The sequence below is a fragment of the Tyto alba genome, unplaced genomic scaffold (genome assembly GCF_018691265.1).
Source record: "Tyto alba isolate M040663 unplaced genomic scaffold, T.alba_DEE_v4.0 Super-Scaffold_18, whole genome shotgun sequence".
NCBI classification, from domain to species: Eukaryota; Metazoa; Chordata; class Aves; order Strigiformes; family Tytonidae; genus Tyto; species Tyto alba.
This window is the reverse complement of record NW_024881280.1, coordinates 30,984,838-31,003,507: the sequence shown is the minus strand read 5'-3', so window position 1 is coordinate 31,003,507 and position 18,670 is coordinate 30,984,838. Positions and strand designations below refer to the sequence as shown.

Here is an 18,670-nt window from a genome sequence, read left to right as displayed (position 1 = left end):
TTGTCCTGATAACGCCCTGCTTTTAGGTACTGACAGCTGAGCTCATCACTTGACTATTGCAAGTGATATACACTGGATTGTAACTCTAGTCATAAGTACCTCACTTCATGTTAGTTTCTGAAACCAAAATATTTCACAAGCAGTAGTCTTAGACGCTTGCTTGCTCTGAATGATTCTCAGCAGAGCTGGGGAAGCTATTTGCAATCATCAGCTGCTTAATTGCATTTAATCTTTTTTTTTTTTTTCAAATGAGGAAAGAACTACTAAGCAATGACGTTTTCCACTTTCTTGCTTGAAAGATTTCAGTGTGCTCTGTGTAAACATGATTTGACTTCTGAACCACTTGATTTTTAACATTAAATTTGGCATGATTCAGTAAGCATGCACAAGTGGTGGGATCAGGTTTCCGATGCAAAGGATCACGAGGGAGAACTCAGGCTTGATTTATGCAAAGCTGCAGCCTCCATCAGCATTCCTGCTGAAAACTTTGTTCACTGGAGTATCCGCACAAAGTAAAGAAAAAGGGTCTTAGTCTGTTTGAAAGCTTTTGCAGATATAAAGAATTACTCAAGAACATTTGTGTCAGTATTTATACAGGGAGTTTTATTGTTTCAGGTCTACTTCCTAAACGTTTGAAGCCCAAAGACGTTAATATGCACTCCTGCTTGTAGCTACTTTCTACAGTCTGCTCTCTGGCTACTCCTCTTTCACTGAGAAACACATTGCGAAGTTGTAATCCAATAGTATAAACAGCCTCAGCAACAAGTGAAAAAGTGTGCTGCAGAGATTCAAAACAGATGAGACAGGCCTCACTGGGGGATATGAGAGGTGAAACATAGCCCAGACTAATAAATTCTCCTCTGTTGGCTCTGCACAGGTCTGCTCAAGTGTCTCAGCCCTGCATTTCTGGAGCTAAAAGCACCATGGTTTTGCACAGCCAGCCAAAACCAGCCCAGTTTATTAGCTTGGTCTTAGTGCTGGAGCTGCCCTGGGTGGAGGCAGCATGAGGGCAAGAGCAGCTACAGAGCACCAGGAACTAGCGAGGTTGCAATGACAGTCTGGGATGGACACGGAGGAGAAAGAGGCCAAGAGCAGGCATCAGTGAGGCATGGGAACATCACAGAACATCACCAGGTTTCTCAAGTGCAGTTTAGTTACAGAAAGATTAGCAAGTGCTAGAGCAGAACATGGGGCACCCTCCATGCTGCCAGGTGGCTGGACAGGAAGGAAGATCATATTTGCAGCTGACAGAGAGGTCTAGGGAGCAAAGAACAGAGATAAATTGGTTTCACTCCTGATCTTCAGACTAGGTTTGGAACAAAAGTCTTCTAACGGAGGGGGGAGGTTTGTTTCCCATCCCAGTTTAAAAAAAAAAAAAAATATCACAGCACAGTAATATTCTCCCCCTCCACACAAAATCAGGTCAGCCACTTCGCTTACCATGCACAGCTGAATTTTGTGCTTATTGAAACAAACTTCCCAATTTTCAAGCAGCTGAAAGCAAAGCATGTCCCAAACCATTAAATGAGCCCTGGGGATGTGAGAAGAAGCCCTATCAAATTACAGAGGACAGTCTTGCCTTGAGAAGGAAGGTAGTGTTGCAAACTTATTTTTTTCTTTAAGTGCCTTGTCAGAAATACAATTTTTAATGTCATTTCCTTCATCAGAGAGGCAACATGCAGTCCCAAAGGTTGGTTGCTACCATACTGCAAACTCCAACACCTGGAGAGCTGCTCAGGCAGAACTGGAAGTCACTGAAGAGCCTGAAAAACCCTTGAGCATGAAAATGCTGATGTAACCTGATAGCAACAAGCTGCATACAGGAACCTTATTGGTAGTCAATGTACTTCTATGAACAGTGAAAATAAAGCTGTTTGATCACATAAATTAATTCAGTGAGATGCTTTGAAATGTGCGCTTAGTGTGCACCTCAGGAGGACTCAGATAATTTTGGAAGCATATCAGGTTACTGGTATTTCTTTAAAATAGTGACCACGCATAATCTTATGAGCTCCATTAACAGGAATCAGAGCCACTTCACTATGTGATACCTCAGTACTGTGAGACTGGCTCTGTGCAGAGATGAACAGAGATGCTTTGTTAGCTCAAATACTATCAGTCTGTGCTTTTGGCAAAGGGTGTCTCCTTACAGTGGCTCTGGAGCTCAAAGTAGCTCTGTTACACTGAATGATGACAGGCATGAAATTGTGAGTTAGTAGCAGGTCTGTGGTGCTATTAAATTGAAAATAAAAATTGTCATGGAAAAACTACAGTCATGGTGGATGGAGCATCCATCAAAGGCTGCAGTTCAAGAGTATTAGGGTGACAGTGTGAAACTTCACTGATTGGAAACGTTAATGCTTTTAAGAGTATACTCCTTTTTTCTTGCTAATGCAGCCCCACTTTTCACTCATATTTGCCTCCTAAGGTATTTTAGCACTTCTAGTTTTTCATCAGAACCAGAATCGAGGAGAGGGAGAGGAGCCCACCTTGAGTCTCAACAAAACTTTCGCTTGCTGCAAGATTTCTGAACCTATCTACTGTGTGTCGCCTGTGAATTATCCTACAGACTCTGTGGCAGGGGCTTTCTCTCGTGTCTGCATAAAGCCTAACTTGACAGGGATCCGTATTCCAGCTGGACATGCCAATGACTAAGACCATTATTAAAAAAATCAAAAATTCACTTTTCCTCGCTAAAATTTAGGCCTGGGTTTGCTTCTAGCAAAGCGAGGGGCGGCTCTGGCACCTACTTTGCCAGTGTAACGGTCCAGCGAGCGGCAAGGAAATGCTACAGGCGGCTACTTAGAGATAAATCAGCCGCTGCGAGCAGCTTCGGTGAGGAGGGCGAGTCCCGGCTCGGCGGAGAAACTCCCCTTCCGCGACGGGGCTCGGTGAGTCAGCGCCGCGGGAGCGCACCTGAGGGGCCGTGCGGGCGGCGGGGCCTGGCTGGGGGAGAGGCCTGGGCGGGAGAGGCGGCGGGGCAGGGCAAGGCCCCGGCCCCGGCCCCGGCCCCGGCCCCGGGGCAGGCCGCCGCCGCGGGAGCTGTGGGCGGGAGACGGCCGGCGGCAGGCGGAGGGGCGGCCGGGCGCCCGCCCAGCAGGTACCGGGGGGGGCGAGGGCCGGAGCAGCGGCGCTCTGAGGAGGAGGGGGCGGCGGAGCGCCGGGCCGGGCCGGGCCGGGCCGGGCTGGGGGAGCTGCCCCCGGGGCCGGGCGGGCACTCCGCGGGACACCGCCGCGGGGGGGGCTGGTGGTTGGCTTGCATAGTCGCCCGTCGGAAAGGGCAAGTCGGGGTTTCTGTTTCCAGCAGAACCGTTTGATTGCCCCTCTCCTGCAGCCTCCGTAACTCGGGGCACACCTCTGCGTGGCCACATGCGCCGTGCGGGAGAGTAAATAGCAACAAAACGAGCCGGGAAGGTTGGCTTTTGTTGGGCTGCCTTGCTAAAGTGGCTCTTCCGTATATCTCACTGATGTGATTGAATATAGCATAGCTGACTCGTGTATTGATACTTGGAGTATTTAAACGTGAATATTCAGTGATACTTTCACACTTTGTAAATTACTGTTTTCTCACTGTGCATACAAGGCTCCTGAGAAACAAAAACTAATGGTCTTCTTTACAAACCCTGATGTATTTCACCAGATACATACTGATAGGTGTACTGAATGGGACAGCATGCTTTTGAAGTCAGAATTCTTAAAGGATGTCAGCATATTGATCTACGTGTTTTTTCTAAGTCGTCTAAAACTTGACAGACTAATTCAACTTGCAGAACACGAATTGGAGAAGGCAGTGTTACTGGGCAGTTTGTGTTACAAGCGATGCTGCACATCTGTAGTGCCTTGCCACCATGCTACAGTATCAGTGGGGGTTTTGGAGTGAAGACCTTTCAGTGCCCAGGGTTTGTTTGTTTAGGGCTGTAAGGGTGTTAATTTGACAGTGCACTTCCAAGACTTGGCTCGACTGTATTTTCTATCAAGTGACAGACCCTGAGAAATAGAGACAGTTAGAAAAATAGTAACTATATGGAACTACTGCAGAATTAAATCTTCATATAAACTAGGTCTGAGATTAAATTATACTTAAAACAGTCTCAAATGGGTATTGCTATAAGTAAATGTCCTTGTAAAAGCCAAATATTCTGTGTGAATTTACATCGAAGTATTATCACAGACAAGAAAACCGATTAGATCACCTTCTCTAGGAGCACTTCAGGTAATTAGAGATCTGGTGTAGCCAAAACTCAGAAGGAAGTTGTGAATATAGCTAGACAGAGTTTCCTTTCTGTACTGGATGAAATTAGCATCAGAATATGCATTATATTTACTGAAGTTATAACCTGCTGTATCCAAGAGCACTGTTGATGCAGCAGTCCTGTTGAGAAACCACAGTGTACTTTTTTTATGCATACCATACAGCTGGATTCCTGGGTGGTTTAGATCATTCTGGTTATTCAGCAGCAGTCTGAAATAAGTATCATCTTAAATTAAACTGGTCTTGTAACTTTCCTTTGATGTGGAAATGTGCCCAATGCGTCATGTGATGCATTTCTCCAGATAAGAATGGCAAGGTTGATACCGTGGCTGTTCCTACAATGTACACTTCCAGTCAGCGCCGTTGTAATTGTGCAGGAAGAGAACTAGATCTCAGGGGATATACGCTGGGCCACAGCAGTCAAGTGCTTGGGCATCTAAATGATCCTGTGGGCACCTGCACCTCAGAGCTAGATCCTTGCAGTCCTAACCCTCGGACTCAGATCTGTGCAGGCTCAGGTTTTTCCCAGTAGTATTTGCTTGAATGCATTGAGGTCTGCTGCTTCATGCAGCTTTAGTTTTGACAGCGTTGATTAGTTAGGTGCCCAAGCTCTCCAGGGATCCAGAAGTGAGGTGTTCCATGACAAGTTGCTATTGGGAAAGCCCAGGTATCTTCAGATTACATATAGATGATTGGGACCACTTAAAAAACGTGCAGGGGAGTATGTTGACATGCCTTTTTTTTTTTTTTTTTTTTTTTCTTCTCCCCCTTATTCTTTCTAGGCTTGGTCTAGAGCAGTTACCCAGATGTGAAGAGCCGAATTCTGAATTTGCATCTTTCATTTCTCAAGAGAGTGCTAGAACCATAAACATGTGTGTTGTTCTAGGCTGGTGGTCTCTGAATCCTTACTTATGAAACCGTTTCGCCTTCATTTCAATACAGAAATATTCATTAGGTGAGCTGTGATCCTGTGACTCAGTGGCTAGGGCATGAATCCAGGAGCGGCGTACTTTGATTTGTTGTCTTTTTTCCAACTGTATGTTAAAAATATATTTGCAGAATATACGCGGTTAAGCAATGCTGAGTTTCAAGAAAAATATATTTATTATGAAAGTGTCCCTTGATTCTTGCAAATACTTACAAAAATCTCACCTACTAAAAACTCTGCACCCAAAGGGTATGTTGGACTCCACAGAAATCCCATCATTTTCACTGCCCTTCCCTGCACTTAATTCAGGTGATGGATCCCCAGGTGATTAAGTCCTCTTTTTTCTTATGCTATGGAAAGAGTGAATGTGGGCAGGATTGTTCAGTCAGTCATGAGTGTGTAGGCTGTTGATTTATAATGTTGGAGAAAAAGCTCAGACTCTGATCTCTTTTTTTTTCCTTTGCCCTAGTCATTTTACTTGTTTGTTCTGTCACTTGTGTTTCGTATCAGCTGGTTTGGGTTTCGTTCATCCTCTGTTCATCGTACTTGTAGGTGTTTTAGTTTCAGATGTGCGTTACTCTAAACGTACTCCCAGGGCTGTGGGTTGGCTGTGAAAAGGGCCATCTTCCTCTGGCCCCCTGCTTTCCCCACCTTGTGCAGACAACCACAGGGGCAGTTGGAAAACTACTTAAAAAAACCAAAAAAGCAAAAAACCAAAAAAAAAAAAATGTTTGTTTATTTTGGTGGTTTAGTTTTGCATCTGATCAGTGAGCTGGCCAACTAATTGTGCAGCTGCATGTTTACTAGATCCAACAGGAATAATTTTTGGCAAGGGAGAGCCAAACTGCCCCTCTAGTAGCAGCCAGCCCTTTAGGCAAGTTGAGGACCACCTGTGTGGTGCGCAGAGCCAGGGGCCCTGCTTCAGAAGGGCAGCCTCCTCTGGGAAGCCAGGCTTTGGCTAGCTTAGCCCTACTGTCTTCCAGTGAATCCTGCCTGTTTCGGCTTATACCATAAGTACCCTTTGACTTTGGTGGAAACACTAATTGAACTTGTTTGCTTGATTAAAATGCTATTTACTTCATTTAGTGAATCTTGTATGATGCATATCCTGACCTAGTGCTCCCCTCTTTGGACTCTTGTTTAATTGTATTAAAGAACGACTTTGTGTACTCCAAATTGCTATCTCCCAGGATACCTGAAATCTGATAAATACTCTCTAATCTAACGAGGACAACACCCAGCGTCTGTCAGCAGAGAACCTAAGATCTCATCTTTTTAAAGTGAAAGGCAAAGCGGGCTTTAAGTAGGACAGGCTAAGTTTAGGTTAAGCCATGTGGTCACTCTGGTTAGTAGTGTTCTTCAGGCTCCATCAGAAAGATTGCTTATGCAGAGAAAAATTATGTTGATAGCATTTTGCAGCCTGGATGAATCTTCAGACCTAAACTGGGGAGTCTCGTGTGGGAAGAGGTTCAAATTCTGGGTTTGGTTTGAGCTCATCTGTGTTGCATCATCTCTTACTCATGTTAATACATCAAACTGTGCAGAATTGGTGAGAAGACTTCTCTTAAGCTTAGTATGAATGTTTGCTTGCCTGTCATCACAGCTGAAGTTTACATTAATTCAGTGCCAAAAAAAAAATTATGTCAGCAATCCGATGCTTATCTTTCCTGTAAATTGCACCCTGGTGATTTTGTTTTGAAGCTTTGTTTTTCAGTGATCTAATAGCCACACTTAAACTGAAGAGAACAGATAATTAGGCCCCAAATGAAGGCCCTTGGTGTTTGGGGGATTCTTGTGGTCATTGCAATGAGCTTTGGGCCTGGCCTGAAGAGCAAGTTTTGGAGATGCCGCTTTGGCAATTAAACCAGCTTCCAAGTCCAAAAAAGTAATCTATAAGGACCGTGACCTAACGGCCACAAAACCTATTAGGGACTTAAATTAATTTGGCGCTTACGCTTTGGAGCCTGGAACCTGTCTGTGGACTTGAGCAGTGTGCTGCAGCCTGGGCAGGCGGGAGCCTGGCTCCCTGCCCCGGTCCCCTGGCCACCGGGCCAGGGCAGCTTGCCGGGCCTGGAGCCCCGCAGCCCTCCTCGTCAGGGAGCGAGTGCTTGGGATCCGCTGGCGCCCACGCGTAGCGCCTCAGCTTCGTCTGGAGCGTGGAGAGGTAGAAGGCCGCTTGGCTTTTGTGGGACACCGGAGCTGTGGGAGGGTGGGTCCCTTTCACCTGCAGGAGCGCAGCCCCTCGCTCCCACCGAGCCCTCGGGCCTCCGGGCCGAGGGGGCTAGATCCAGCCTTGTGCTCCCTGCTCGCTGAAGCCAGGCCAGCCTGTACAGCCTGAGGTGGTTCATGTGGCCAGAAGATGGCTCAACCCTTGACCAGGGCCTGGCAGGGGTGAATAAAGGGGACCTAAGGGTGGGTCCTCTTTAGAAAATTAAGGCATTCAGTCCACTGTGTGTGTACATCTTCCGATGAGGAAAGCACCTGCCATATAGAGAGAAGAGTTAGTCAGAATGAGGTTTAAAAGTATCTTGAGCTATCAGTGCTTCTGTGGTTAGCAGTGAACCGGTACAAAAACAAGTGGTGTTTCCTGCTTCTGAGAGCTTCGTGAAAAGCCGCTTAGCACTGATCTTCTAGGTGACAACAGAACATTCTCAAGACCAGTTTCATTTTGAAGTAGAGGAACATTCAAAACATTTTAGTTCTGGGTTAGGTTTGTTGGGGTTTTTTTCCAATTTAGTTTTGCAAAATGGGATTGTTGGTCTCTAAATTGGGAACTCCCTGTCAGTCTCCTGTTCAAGTTCTCTGTCTGCCCAGAAGTGACCAGGGTAGCTAAAAAGTTTCCTCCATAAAACCTTGATTAAACACAGAACATCTTCCTGAATCATCCTGGCTTTGATTCAGTTCAGTGCTACATGTGCTTCCAGATCTAGTTTAACCAACATGTGAAATCACAGGTCAAAAATCTCTCATGAAGAGTGGTTCGAACTCAACAGGATAAAAAACCTCCATACATTCATGCTGTAGCTATTGTTCACTTGATAAGCAAATCTTTCCTGAGGGGAAAAAGAAAATGATAAATTCATGCTGCCAATTTCTGCTCTCTGGACCTCTGTCCTTTTCAGAAAGGAGCAGAGCCCCACCACCATGCCCTGTAGTTGTAGCAGCATTTGGCCAATTGGGATATTAAATGCTCTCATACAATTGCGACAGTTCTGATTTCTGCTATTTTCTCTCAATGTCTATGCAAAATTCTTTAAAAATACATCTTTTATGCAGTGCCTGGTTACCACTCATCTGCCTGGGCAGCTGCCAACTACTCCAGCCAGCGCAGCTCTCTGAGAGGCCTTGCTGGGGCTGTTAAAACTGGTTGTGGGCCCCTGGTCTGGGTGGATTTAAAGCGAAAAATAATAAATAGTTGTACCTTATAAAGATGGGATCCTCCTGGGCTTGTATTTTAAAATGTGTTTAGACGGCTTCCTGAGCTCAGTGCACATGCCTTGCAGAGCCGTATTCCCAATCTGGTTTGGATTTGAATTAAGATCAGTTCCCATTTCCTGTTATAGAGTCATTCATTTAATCTGTTTTCATATATGAGATGTACTGCAGTCACCTGTTTCCGTTCTTAATCTCAGTCATAGTCTTTTAGCTTTCATTTATACAATTTATATATTTCCCTCCTCTCACCACAATGCTGTAACTAGTTATAGAGTGACAGTGTGGAGCAGAACTGCTGAGCAGCAAATCCTCATCCTGTGGAAACTCCATAATTTAAGGGGCCTTTTTTTTGTTTTCATCATGAAACAGGATAATGATTATATGTAAAATAACAATTAATGTAAAATAACTAATAAAAACATGCTTCACCTAAAACAAAGCAGTAGATGTGTGTGTATATATATATACATATATATATATATATATATATAAAGAATATAAAGAAATATTCTGTCTTGACTTTTGTAGACCAACAGGGTTTCCTTAAAGTAGTTTCAGTGGTAACGAAACTGTATTTTTCCATGGAAAACTGTTTGGGTTTTCTTTCTTTTTTTTTTTTTTTTCTTCATATATACAGGAGGAGCTATTTTTCATTATCTGTCTGGATATTATATGTGGATATATGCGTTTACTGTGTGGCTCTGTGGTCATGGCAGAGGCTGAGGAGTCCTGGATGCTATTCAGTGCTCTCTTTCAGTGTTGCACTGAGTTGGTTTCCAAGGCCCATTTTTTCAAAGCTAGACAAGTTTAGCCATGTTAGGGAACTCCATTGCACAGGCAGATGCTCTTGTCTAAAATACCTTCTTCTTGGCTGTCCTGCTGAAAAATATATCCAGATGTTTCCAGTTCTCTTTGGTATCGGGGCTATAGGGGGACTGCTGATAGTTCTATTTTTGTGGCTTCCTGGCATTACTGCAGAAGGAGAAAAATTGGATTAAAACCCGACACAGAATACATAAAGTCTTAAATTTTAAGTTAGATTATAAAGTAACCATCGGTGATTTTTTCCTAATCTGCTTAGAGTGAAGGACTTATCTTATGTTGAATTCTTTCCATGTTCTCATCAAAAGCCAAGTTCTTTTTACAGAGTTTTCAGTCTCTGAAGTTTTATTTTCTGGTGTCCTGACTTCAACTCTTGCTTTGCTGTTTTCCATCTGAGTCCAAAGTGATCTGCAGTCCAACTTAATGGATTTATTCTTTTCTGTTTACTGCCCCAATACATACCGTATTGTACATCCTTGGCCAAGTCAGTGAATTTATGTACAGTTCACAGAAACAGTGTTGTCAGTGAAGTAATTGGATGAATTGGTTACTTGCCTAATGCAGCATTGGGAAGAAACATTATCTATCAACTTTTATAGCCCAGAGCATAAGGGGATTCAGCATATTAAAATCCCAAATTTTAAGCTTTATCATGGGATAGATTTATAATATTCCCTTTGTAATTCAAATATAAATCTCCCATGAGAAAAATTGGATCAGATTTATGGACGTTGTTCTTTTGGCCCTTGTAAATGATATTATTAATCTTCTGCATACTGGGGCAGGCTTGGATTAAGTCTGCATTTAAGGGCTGCAGGTGCAAGGCTATAATGCTAAACTAGAGTCAGCGTGTCCCTGGAGGCTGTGTCAGGAGGACGACTTTGGATTGTGTACTTGTGCCAGGGCTTGTTCCCCCTCTCCAAGGGGTGCCTGGAAAGCAGAGGCAGTTGTTCCTGTAGCACAATAGCTCAAGCTGCTCACACACCTGCTCAGCTTTATTTTTCTTCAGGGAAGTAGGCAAGAGCAATTAGTTCTTGACGTACTCTGTTTGGTGGTCTGTGCCTGGGCTGTGTGTGCAGATGCGCTGGAGGCCATTTGGCCTCCTCCAGGCTGGAGCCCTGAGAAGAAGCAGCTGCTGAACTGAAGAAGACCATAGCTAGATTGCACAAGTGCCCTTTCTATAGGGTTCAGCTCAGGGCCTGCACAAAGAGAGACATATCTTAGATCATTTTCGTCTGGGCAGAGAAGCTGGAGGGAGAAAGGAAGGTTGCAGTGGGACATGGCATGGTCTTTCACAACTGCAAGTTGGAAGACGTATCTCTTCCAGCAAACCTTCTGCCCTGGTTCAGTTGAAGCTAGACCTCCTCGCCAGGAGAATATATAAAGCAACTCATGGGATCAGTGAGCTCTGATTTTACTGCTATGGCAACAGCTCAGCTAAGAATTGGCTTCTGAGGTGGTTTTCTTTGTCTCAGGAGAGGCCTGCTAAAGCCAAATAAGTAATACTTTTGTACAATTGTCAGATCCTAACTAATAGTAGTGAAGTATTGAGCACTCCTGCTGATTACAAGGGTTTTAAACTTTGTGTGCAGCAGTTATCTCTAGGAGAACCCAGCAAAGAGTAGCTTACCTGAACGCTATGGCAATTTTCAGAGGGACTGTGGAGATGATCTCTGCAGGCTCCCATCCTCCTCCTCTTCTCCACTTACTCAGAATATAGTCAGGAGGATGCAGAGGCAACGGTGGCCTGGTAACTGTTTGGGATCTCAATACAATGCTGTGGGAATGAGAGCAATCTTGCCCTTACAAGTATTAATTAATGAAATATATTCTTACCTTAGATTATCCTGTGACATTGCTGAGTCTGAGGTACATAGAGTTCAGTTGTGGTATCAGGCTGAATAAAACTGTCCAGAGAAGTGGGGTAATGTTTTGAGAACTGCACAAACCAGACTTGAATGGTGTAAAACCCACAGGTTTAGACTTGTCTACCTGGCTTGCTTTGGTCTACTTAGCTTAGTTAGATCCTAACATTTTAAGATCTAAATGAAGAAAAGAGATACTACTGATAATTAACACTCTTACTATAGCAAAGACATAAAAACTGGGAAAAAAATTAAACTGGAAATAGAGTTAAAATATTAACAGTGAAGGCGATTAGCTATTGGAGTATTTTCTGAAATAAACCCCAAGTGTCTTCCTGCTTAAGTTGCTCAGTGTCGTGCAGGAGTAACTGGTTAAAATCCAGCGATGTCAGTAACTGAGGAGGGTGGGACAAGAGCACATAATGGGCCTTCTGGTCTGCAAAAGTAAGATTCTGCTTTAGCAAACCGTAAGCGAATGAGAGGAGTTTTCAGGACAGGACCATGCTGGTTTGGACCACTGGTCTGTTCAGTTCAGTTTTCTGTTTCTGGCATCATCAGGAGGAACCCATAAAGCTTCCTCCCATGGGCTGTTGTGCCATCATTTACCAGCACGGGAAGGTGCTTCCTGTGCTTAGGCAGTTAGTGGTTTGTTTGCATCATGGAGCATGACAATTTTCCTAGCAACCTTTTGCCATCTGTTTCTGTTACCAGATTTCATTGTGTAACTACTTAAACAATCCCACTAGGCTCTTTGCCCCAGGAGAACTGTGCAACGGTCCATCATAAAATCCCCATCACCTAAACCAAGTTAATGATGCATAGTCTTTTATTTTCTTTTCAGTTTTAAGTATGTAATTACACTTTTTCTTCAATTACTTGCTGCACTGGGGGAGCTTTGCATCTCTTCATTATGTTTCTGTTGAACTCTTTGTAAGATGTCTCACACAAGAGTGCTTTTCTGGTTGTGTCCTTCAAAAGCCTTCTCATAACTTCTTTTTGTTGTGTTATTTTAGCATCTCCTCTGTGATCCACTGCTTTCAGGGTGAAACCCCTTTCTCTCTCCAGGCACAAAATAAAGGAAATCTTCACATTTTCTTCATTTTCTTGGAAGGCAGAAAAACTGAAATAATCTGTCTGTGCTGATTGCCAGAGCTTCCATGCTTTTCCCTGAGTTGCAGTTACAAGCAGAAAAGGAAGGTGTATGTACAGACACACCCCCTAGTCACTGCAGATATCACCGTTGTGGGGTTCTGAAACAGGCACAGATAGGAACCTTTTATCATGCGCTTGATAGGTGTGTGTTGGCATGGTGGTTTTTGTTTAATTTTTTTTTTCCCCCCCCTCTCCTTCCAGACAGGTTACTACCGCCTAGGTTTATAATGAATAGGAACAAAAGCTTGTGTCCTGTCTCTTCACATGCTCAGACGCACTTGAAGTGCCTCTCTCTCTCTCCTCTGTGGATGGTACAAATCAGACCTACCTACTGTACTCCCAAAAATATTTTTTTTTTTTTGTTTTAAACTGCGGGCTTTATGTCTGTGGCAAGTGTATGCCCGTGTACATCACTCTGTAGGTGGGTGCATGTGCTGTCCTTGCTGCTACAGTAACAAATTATCTGGAAGCAAATTTCTCAAAACCATTTAAACTGTTTTACAAGGGTTGACCGGTTTTGAGATGCAGTGGCCACAAGCCACCCCTCTTCAGACAAAGAGCTGTGCTCAGACCTGTGCACAGCTCCCAAGTTCTCTCCCCCCCAAAAAAAAAAAAAAAACAACTACAAAACAGCTGGCGGTGGAAGTTAAACCTTTTGCAGCATTTGCACTGTCAAATGAGAATCCATCTGACCTGCATCAGAAGCAGATTTTGCTGTGCTGTGGTTTTGTTAATCATCTGGAGACCTGCAGTGGTATTGCTACACTTTTTGAAGGATTTATATGACTGGGATTGACTGCGTCTCCTGGATCTGAAAGGCAGAAAGGCACAGAGGTAGAATAAGCGTGGTGTTTGGCTGAGGTGTGAACTGGCAAGCTTGAGCTCCCTTTCTCCACAGGGCAGGTCCTCTCATGTTGCAAAGTGTCATGTTTCCACTGGGGCTACTGGAGCTGTAGACACTTATGTCATTCGAGGATCTGTCCCAAATGCTTAATAACAACCCATCATCCCTGTTTCCGGATATTTTCTTTTACGCTTCCCGTTTTGTGAGGACTTACTGCTACTAGAAATTTTGCCATGATGTGTTTCTGGAACTCAGATGTGAGAAAGCGTTTTATGGCTGGCAGTAAATCTGGTAACGTTTGAAACCTCTGGTATAGCCAGCTTTCCCAGTTTGAGATCAGCTATTTCACCTTTGTGTCTATTGCGTAGTTTTAAATGTGTTACCTGATTAACTCCTATGGAGAAGTGCTATGCCTAAATGCAGTAAAATACATTGGCAGCCTACAAACTTCTTGCAAAACACACCCTTTTATCACAAGGCAGCAAAGACCTGACATTTCTTTTCAGACTGCTTTCAGCTTTTAATATTTAATATTGTGATCATCCGTTTTCTATCATGTTCTTTTTATTTAACAAATTGTTGAAAATATTTACGTTCTTCAAACATCTCTGTCTTGTAATCATTCTGGAGGCATTTGGAACTGAAGTCTTTGATACTCTATCTGATTTTTAGCTCATTCAAAATTTCTATCAGAGAAATCTGGAAATCATTAAGATAATTTATGTTCTCCATCTAAACCCATTAAAGTAGTAGTGATTGTAATTCTCTAGGCTCTGTGTATGTGTGTGGTTGGTTTTTAAACTTTGTTGTTTCCAGGATGTTCTAATAACCTTGGCTGGCCTTCTGCCTTAGTGTGGAAGGACTATTGCTGAGTTACATTTCATTATCTTATTTTGGCTTGATACTGGGAAGAGAGAAATTAAAAAGCTTACTGAAATTGGTGAAAACACCAAGAAAGAGAGAGAATTTGAGACAGTGACAAAATCTGGATTCAGTTCCCTCTTCTGCTGTGAGTGATTCGATTTCTCTATCTCAGTTTTTTGTCTGAAAATCAGGGATAATTCTCCTTTTCCTCCTGCCCTATTCTCAGTCTGATACCTCCAAAATGGAGGATGTCTGTGACATATGCATATTGCCTAACAAAAACTGACACCAAAATTTAGAGATAGGGTCAAGGAGTCCTAACTTCTTGTTAAGATGGATAGCATTGTCAGTACTTCTTTGGAATTTGGTGGTGCACCTAAAAAATTTCTCAGTGGTTCAAGTTTATTTAGTAAATTTGTTCTCAGACAAATGCATGTTAGCACAACCTTTTAACAACTGCCAAATGATATACTGAGGATTTTTGGGTAGTTGAGCAAAAGGTTCTGGCATGTGGGAGAAGTTTAACCTTTGATAGAAATGTCGACTTCTGTCAAGATCATTAAATACTTGTTTAATCTTCTACAATATTTTTGTTCATTTTCAATTAATAAAATATGCAATAGAATCTTCTAAATTTCTCTCTGTCCCACATGGTTAAGACAAAACTTTTGCATGCACTGGAAGTTGTATAACTAACCATAGGCAACTTGGGAAATACAGATATGAAAAAAAAAATTGACTGGGAGCCAAGCTATTTAATTTACTGCCAGGATTGCTCTTCTGAACTAAAAAAAAATAATATATATATATATATATATATGTATTTATCTCTGTAGCTTAATTAAGTGAATTAAAACATTAAAAAGCAATTGAGACCACCCATGTTGTGATTTCACAGACAAAGCAGAGTACTCCAAGCAGAATGAGAGAGGACTGTATCTAGATGATCTATTCCTCAGCAAATGCTGTCATATTTTGTAATGTGGCTGTGGTATAAGTCTAGGAACACAAGTGCAAATTTTGTCACTGAAACCATTACGTTTTTAAGCTTGTAGAAAGTGTAAACCGTGTTCTAGTCTCTCACTCTTGGAACTTTCTTTTCAAAATTTAAGCTGAAACTGAATTGGAAACTCTAAGCTATGTGTCTATATACTTTGGCATTGACTACTGATATTACCATGCCTACAAAACAGTAATCTGTGAGTAGTGTACTCTCTTCTGTACAATAGGCAGTGATGAATTGCTTTATGTTTGTCTTCAGATAGAAAAATATGAATGAAAGTTTGCATGTAGATAAATGGGGAACAAAAGATAATGGACAAAGACTGTCACAGGTTGCTTGGTCTTCCTGTGAAAAACATGGTCTTTTTTTTATGTATAAAAGCACAAAAGATGTAGAATTGCATTATTACTGTTACGTCCTCAATACCCATATGTAGCCCTTTCTTTCTAGGTAAGGCACTCAACCCTAGGCTGGAAAGGCAACTGCTTTTGACAGATGATTTACATTTGTTTATTTGCTCATGTTAATAGTTCCAGCTAAACAATTCTGGGGTAAGAAGTTACTACCTTGAACTGAATTTTCTCTGATGCAGAAAAACTAATTTTTCTACTTTATGTAGCTGGAAAGCAGGGCGGTTACTAACATTTTGGTTTCTTCACCAGCAGTAGCGAATAAATTCAATCTGGACAGTTTGAGATAAAAGACTGTTTTGCCTGCGCAAACTGCCACTGAGGCTTAGATACCATTGTTGCAAAGCTTAGGGCAAACAAAGCAGCTGTTTCAGCCCAGTTTAAACATGGGGAACAAGAGTAAAGCATATTAGCTCCAGCTGTGTACTGATAACAGCCGGGAAGGAAAATAGCTGCAAGGGAACCTTAAAGTAAACTTTGAATTGTGGCAGGCTTAGCTGTCATGAGTGCTCCTCCCAAGGGAGAAGCAGTAGTGAAATTCTCATCCTTAGAAACATGGAGAATGTAATGAGAAATTCCTGTGCCTCTTTTTTTGTGCTTCTGTAAAGATTCAGAGCAGGTTCTGCAGTTGGTGTCATCACCTCTGAAGATTCTTAATGTAGATCTCATACTGTACTTACATTCATGGGCAATTCTGAGGTCAGGGCCGGTACTGACCGATGGATTCTGTGCAGAATAATGGTGTCCCTTTTAAAGCAGACTACTGCACCCCGGCCCTGTCTGGTTAGTGACTACCCTCTAACCCCTAAAGTAGTGTTCTTTTTTCCAGAACAATGTGTACCAGTATTCAGGCTACTTCTGAGGTTTTTATATTCGGGTCACTTGCATTTTGTTCATTTTGGTCTTACTGAGCACAAAGAGCGGTATAAAACTAGAAGCAATAATTAATGTCACTTAGTGGTAAAACCAGCAAAAATTATTCAGAGAAATTGTATGAAACCAAATATTCCCTTAGGTCCTTGTTGCGGTAGAATAGTGGTTTACTTGGGTTTAGATCTAATGGGAATATATTTTAAGAATTTCCTTCTAATCGGTACCTTGTGGTAGCACATGATTAAGAATAATTCTGGAACAATTATGTAGTTGTAACAATAAACCTTCATTATATTTTACATCAGTATTTTAAAGATAACAGTTAATTCAAGGCTTCCTCATGAAGACACATGCTCTCAGTGACTCTGGAAAACCTGTAAGTTAAAACATAAATAGCAATGCTGAGGTACTGTAGAGCTCAGAAGAGCAGGTCAGTAAGTATATGCTGTGTTTGGTCAGTATTTGCAAGTTGATGCATCTATTGATAACTTTCAGTTGCACCCTACCCGTGGAAATAAATAATGTTAAGACAAGAAAGCACATGCATTTTTAAGTTAGATGAAGTGTCCGTAGCTTAATAACTCACTTGACATCCATCAGAATTTTGAGTGGCTCTTAAAGAAATAAAAGTTTTGAGGAGATTAGTGTTATTTCCACAGTATTTCTGTGGTTCACATACAATACACATACAAAAAAAAATGATGGCACTGTTCAAGCTGCAGGTGGGAATGGCTTCTGTGCTCCAGCACAGAATTGTTTTCAGCAATTTCTTGCTATTGAGATAACTGAGCAAACATGTCAATTTTTGTCTAATTGTCATCTTCTCTCTGTGCTTTCCCCCTTTCTCTCGTTGTCTTCCCTGTCCCATCAGCTTATGTTCATGTTCTGTTTGGTGTCTGTGGAGTTGGAATCATGTCTTGAGTATGTTCTACAAAGAACCCTGTGTACTTTAGGTACATGTAAAAGGACTAGACTTAGACAGCTAAAGTTTTGGACACGAGGCAACACAGCTGTCTGTGTCCCTCTGAAAAGAGAACATAAGGATATGAATAAAGACATTTAAATGAGGCCAGTTAGTATTGTCATAAAGTTATTTTAATGCTAACCAGCTGTCATAGACTTGTTCTCATTCTTTAGTAGATTACATGCCTCTTATTTTGCTGGAAGTCAACGCGCTCTATTTCTGTATGCATAGCAGACAATTATATAATAAAACAGGTCTTCAGCTTCATGTGTATACAATTATGAGAAAGCAGTAGTTCCTCAAAGAAGGCAATTTTGGCATCATTCATAGTGTTTTCAAATGTAAAGTATGGAGTATGTTGAATGAAAAATGTAAACACGTATGGATGTATGTGAAAATAGTACATGAGTGAAAGAGGACAGAAGAAACATGAACAAGGGAAACAAAATAAAAAACACAGCTTGCAAATGGCTTGACAAGACCACTTCAAAACAGCTGTAAAACTGAGTAAACTCCAAATTCCAGTGGCACACACAAATATGAGGAGAACTTTGGTGTTCTTGAAAGACAGGGACCTGTCTGAGTGGGTCACTGAAAGTACTTGGATGCTGTACATTAAAATTATTATCTCTTTCCTTGTGCATTTATATAAAAAAAATCACATCAGTAAGAACGATCTGATGGCTCTGATCCTTTCATGACTGAAGTAACTTTCTCATTGACCCCAGGACTGTGTCCAATAAGCAATCATGTATTAAATAACTGATAATACAGCATTTTTATTTCAGTTATTCCCATCTACTACAGTTTGTTTTATTGTGTTTTTCAGGTTTGATAACTACACCAGATCTTTGATGGTGAACTCCCCTAAATTGCAACACTGAAAACAATGGCAACAGAATGTATAAAAAACTGCTGTAAATGGTGTTTCTGCATGGAAAAAGAAAAAAATGATCGTGAGTTCAGACATAATGACATCTACTAAGGTTTTTTCTGTTCTGGCTCCATTAATGATGAGATTTCCCATTAATAAAATGACTGTGTCACCCCTGATAAACTTGAATTCTTTTACAACATCCCAAATACTTTCCATACCTCCACTTGGAGATTGAACACATGCTTGTTAGTGTTATAAATTGGAATTGGAACTGAAAAATAACACTTGTCTGAAGTCTGCTCCTTGCAGCCTAGAATGCTGTCCAAAAAAGCCAGCTTTTTTTACCCAAGGTTGTGTAAAGGTCTTGTATCTTTCAAAGTC

General features: G+C 42.0%; 2 protein-coding genes across 2 annotated transcripts in view; both read left to right on the top strand.

Annotated features, from left to right (window-relative positions):
* Positions 1-1,348, top strand: part of FBLN5 (fibulin 5) — a 76,354-nt gene extending 75,006 nt beyond the window's left edge. Inside the window, exon 12 of the transcript XR_006165161.1 lies at positions 1,338-1,348. The gene's annotated coding sequence lies outside the window, so the exon portion shown is untranslated. The remainder of the gene's footprint in view (positions 1-1,337) is intronic.
* Positions 1,349-3,026: 1,678 nt separating this feature from the next.
* Positions 3,027-18,670, top strand: part of TC2N (tandem C2 domains, nuclear) — a 33,605-nt gene continuing 17,961 nt past the window's right edge. Inside the window, exons 1-2 of the mRNA XM_033010470.2 lie at positions 3,027-3,100; positions 18,242-18,368. Coding sequence (XP_032866361.1) covers positions 18,302-18,368 — 67 coding nt within the window. The 5' untranslated portion in view covers positions 3,027-3,100; positions 18,242-18,301. The remainder of the gene's footprint in view (positions 3,101-18,241; positions 18,369-18,670) is intronic.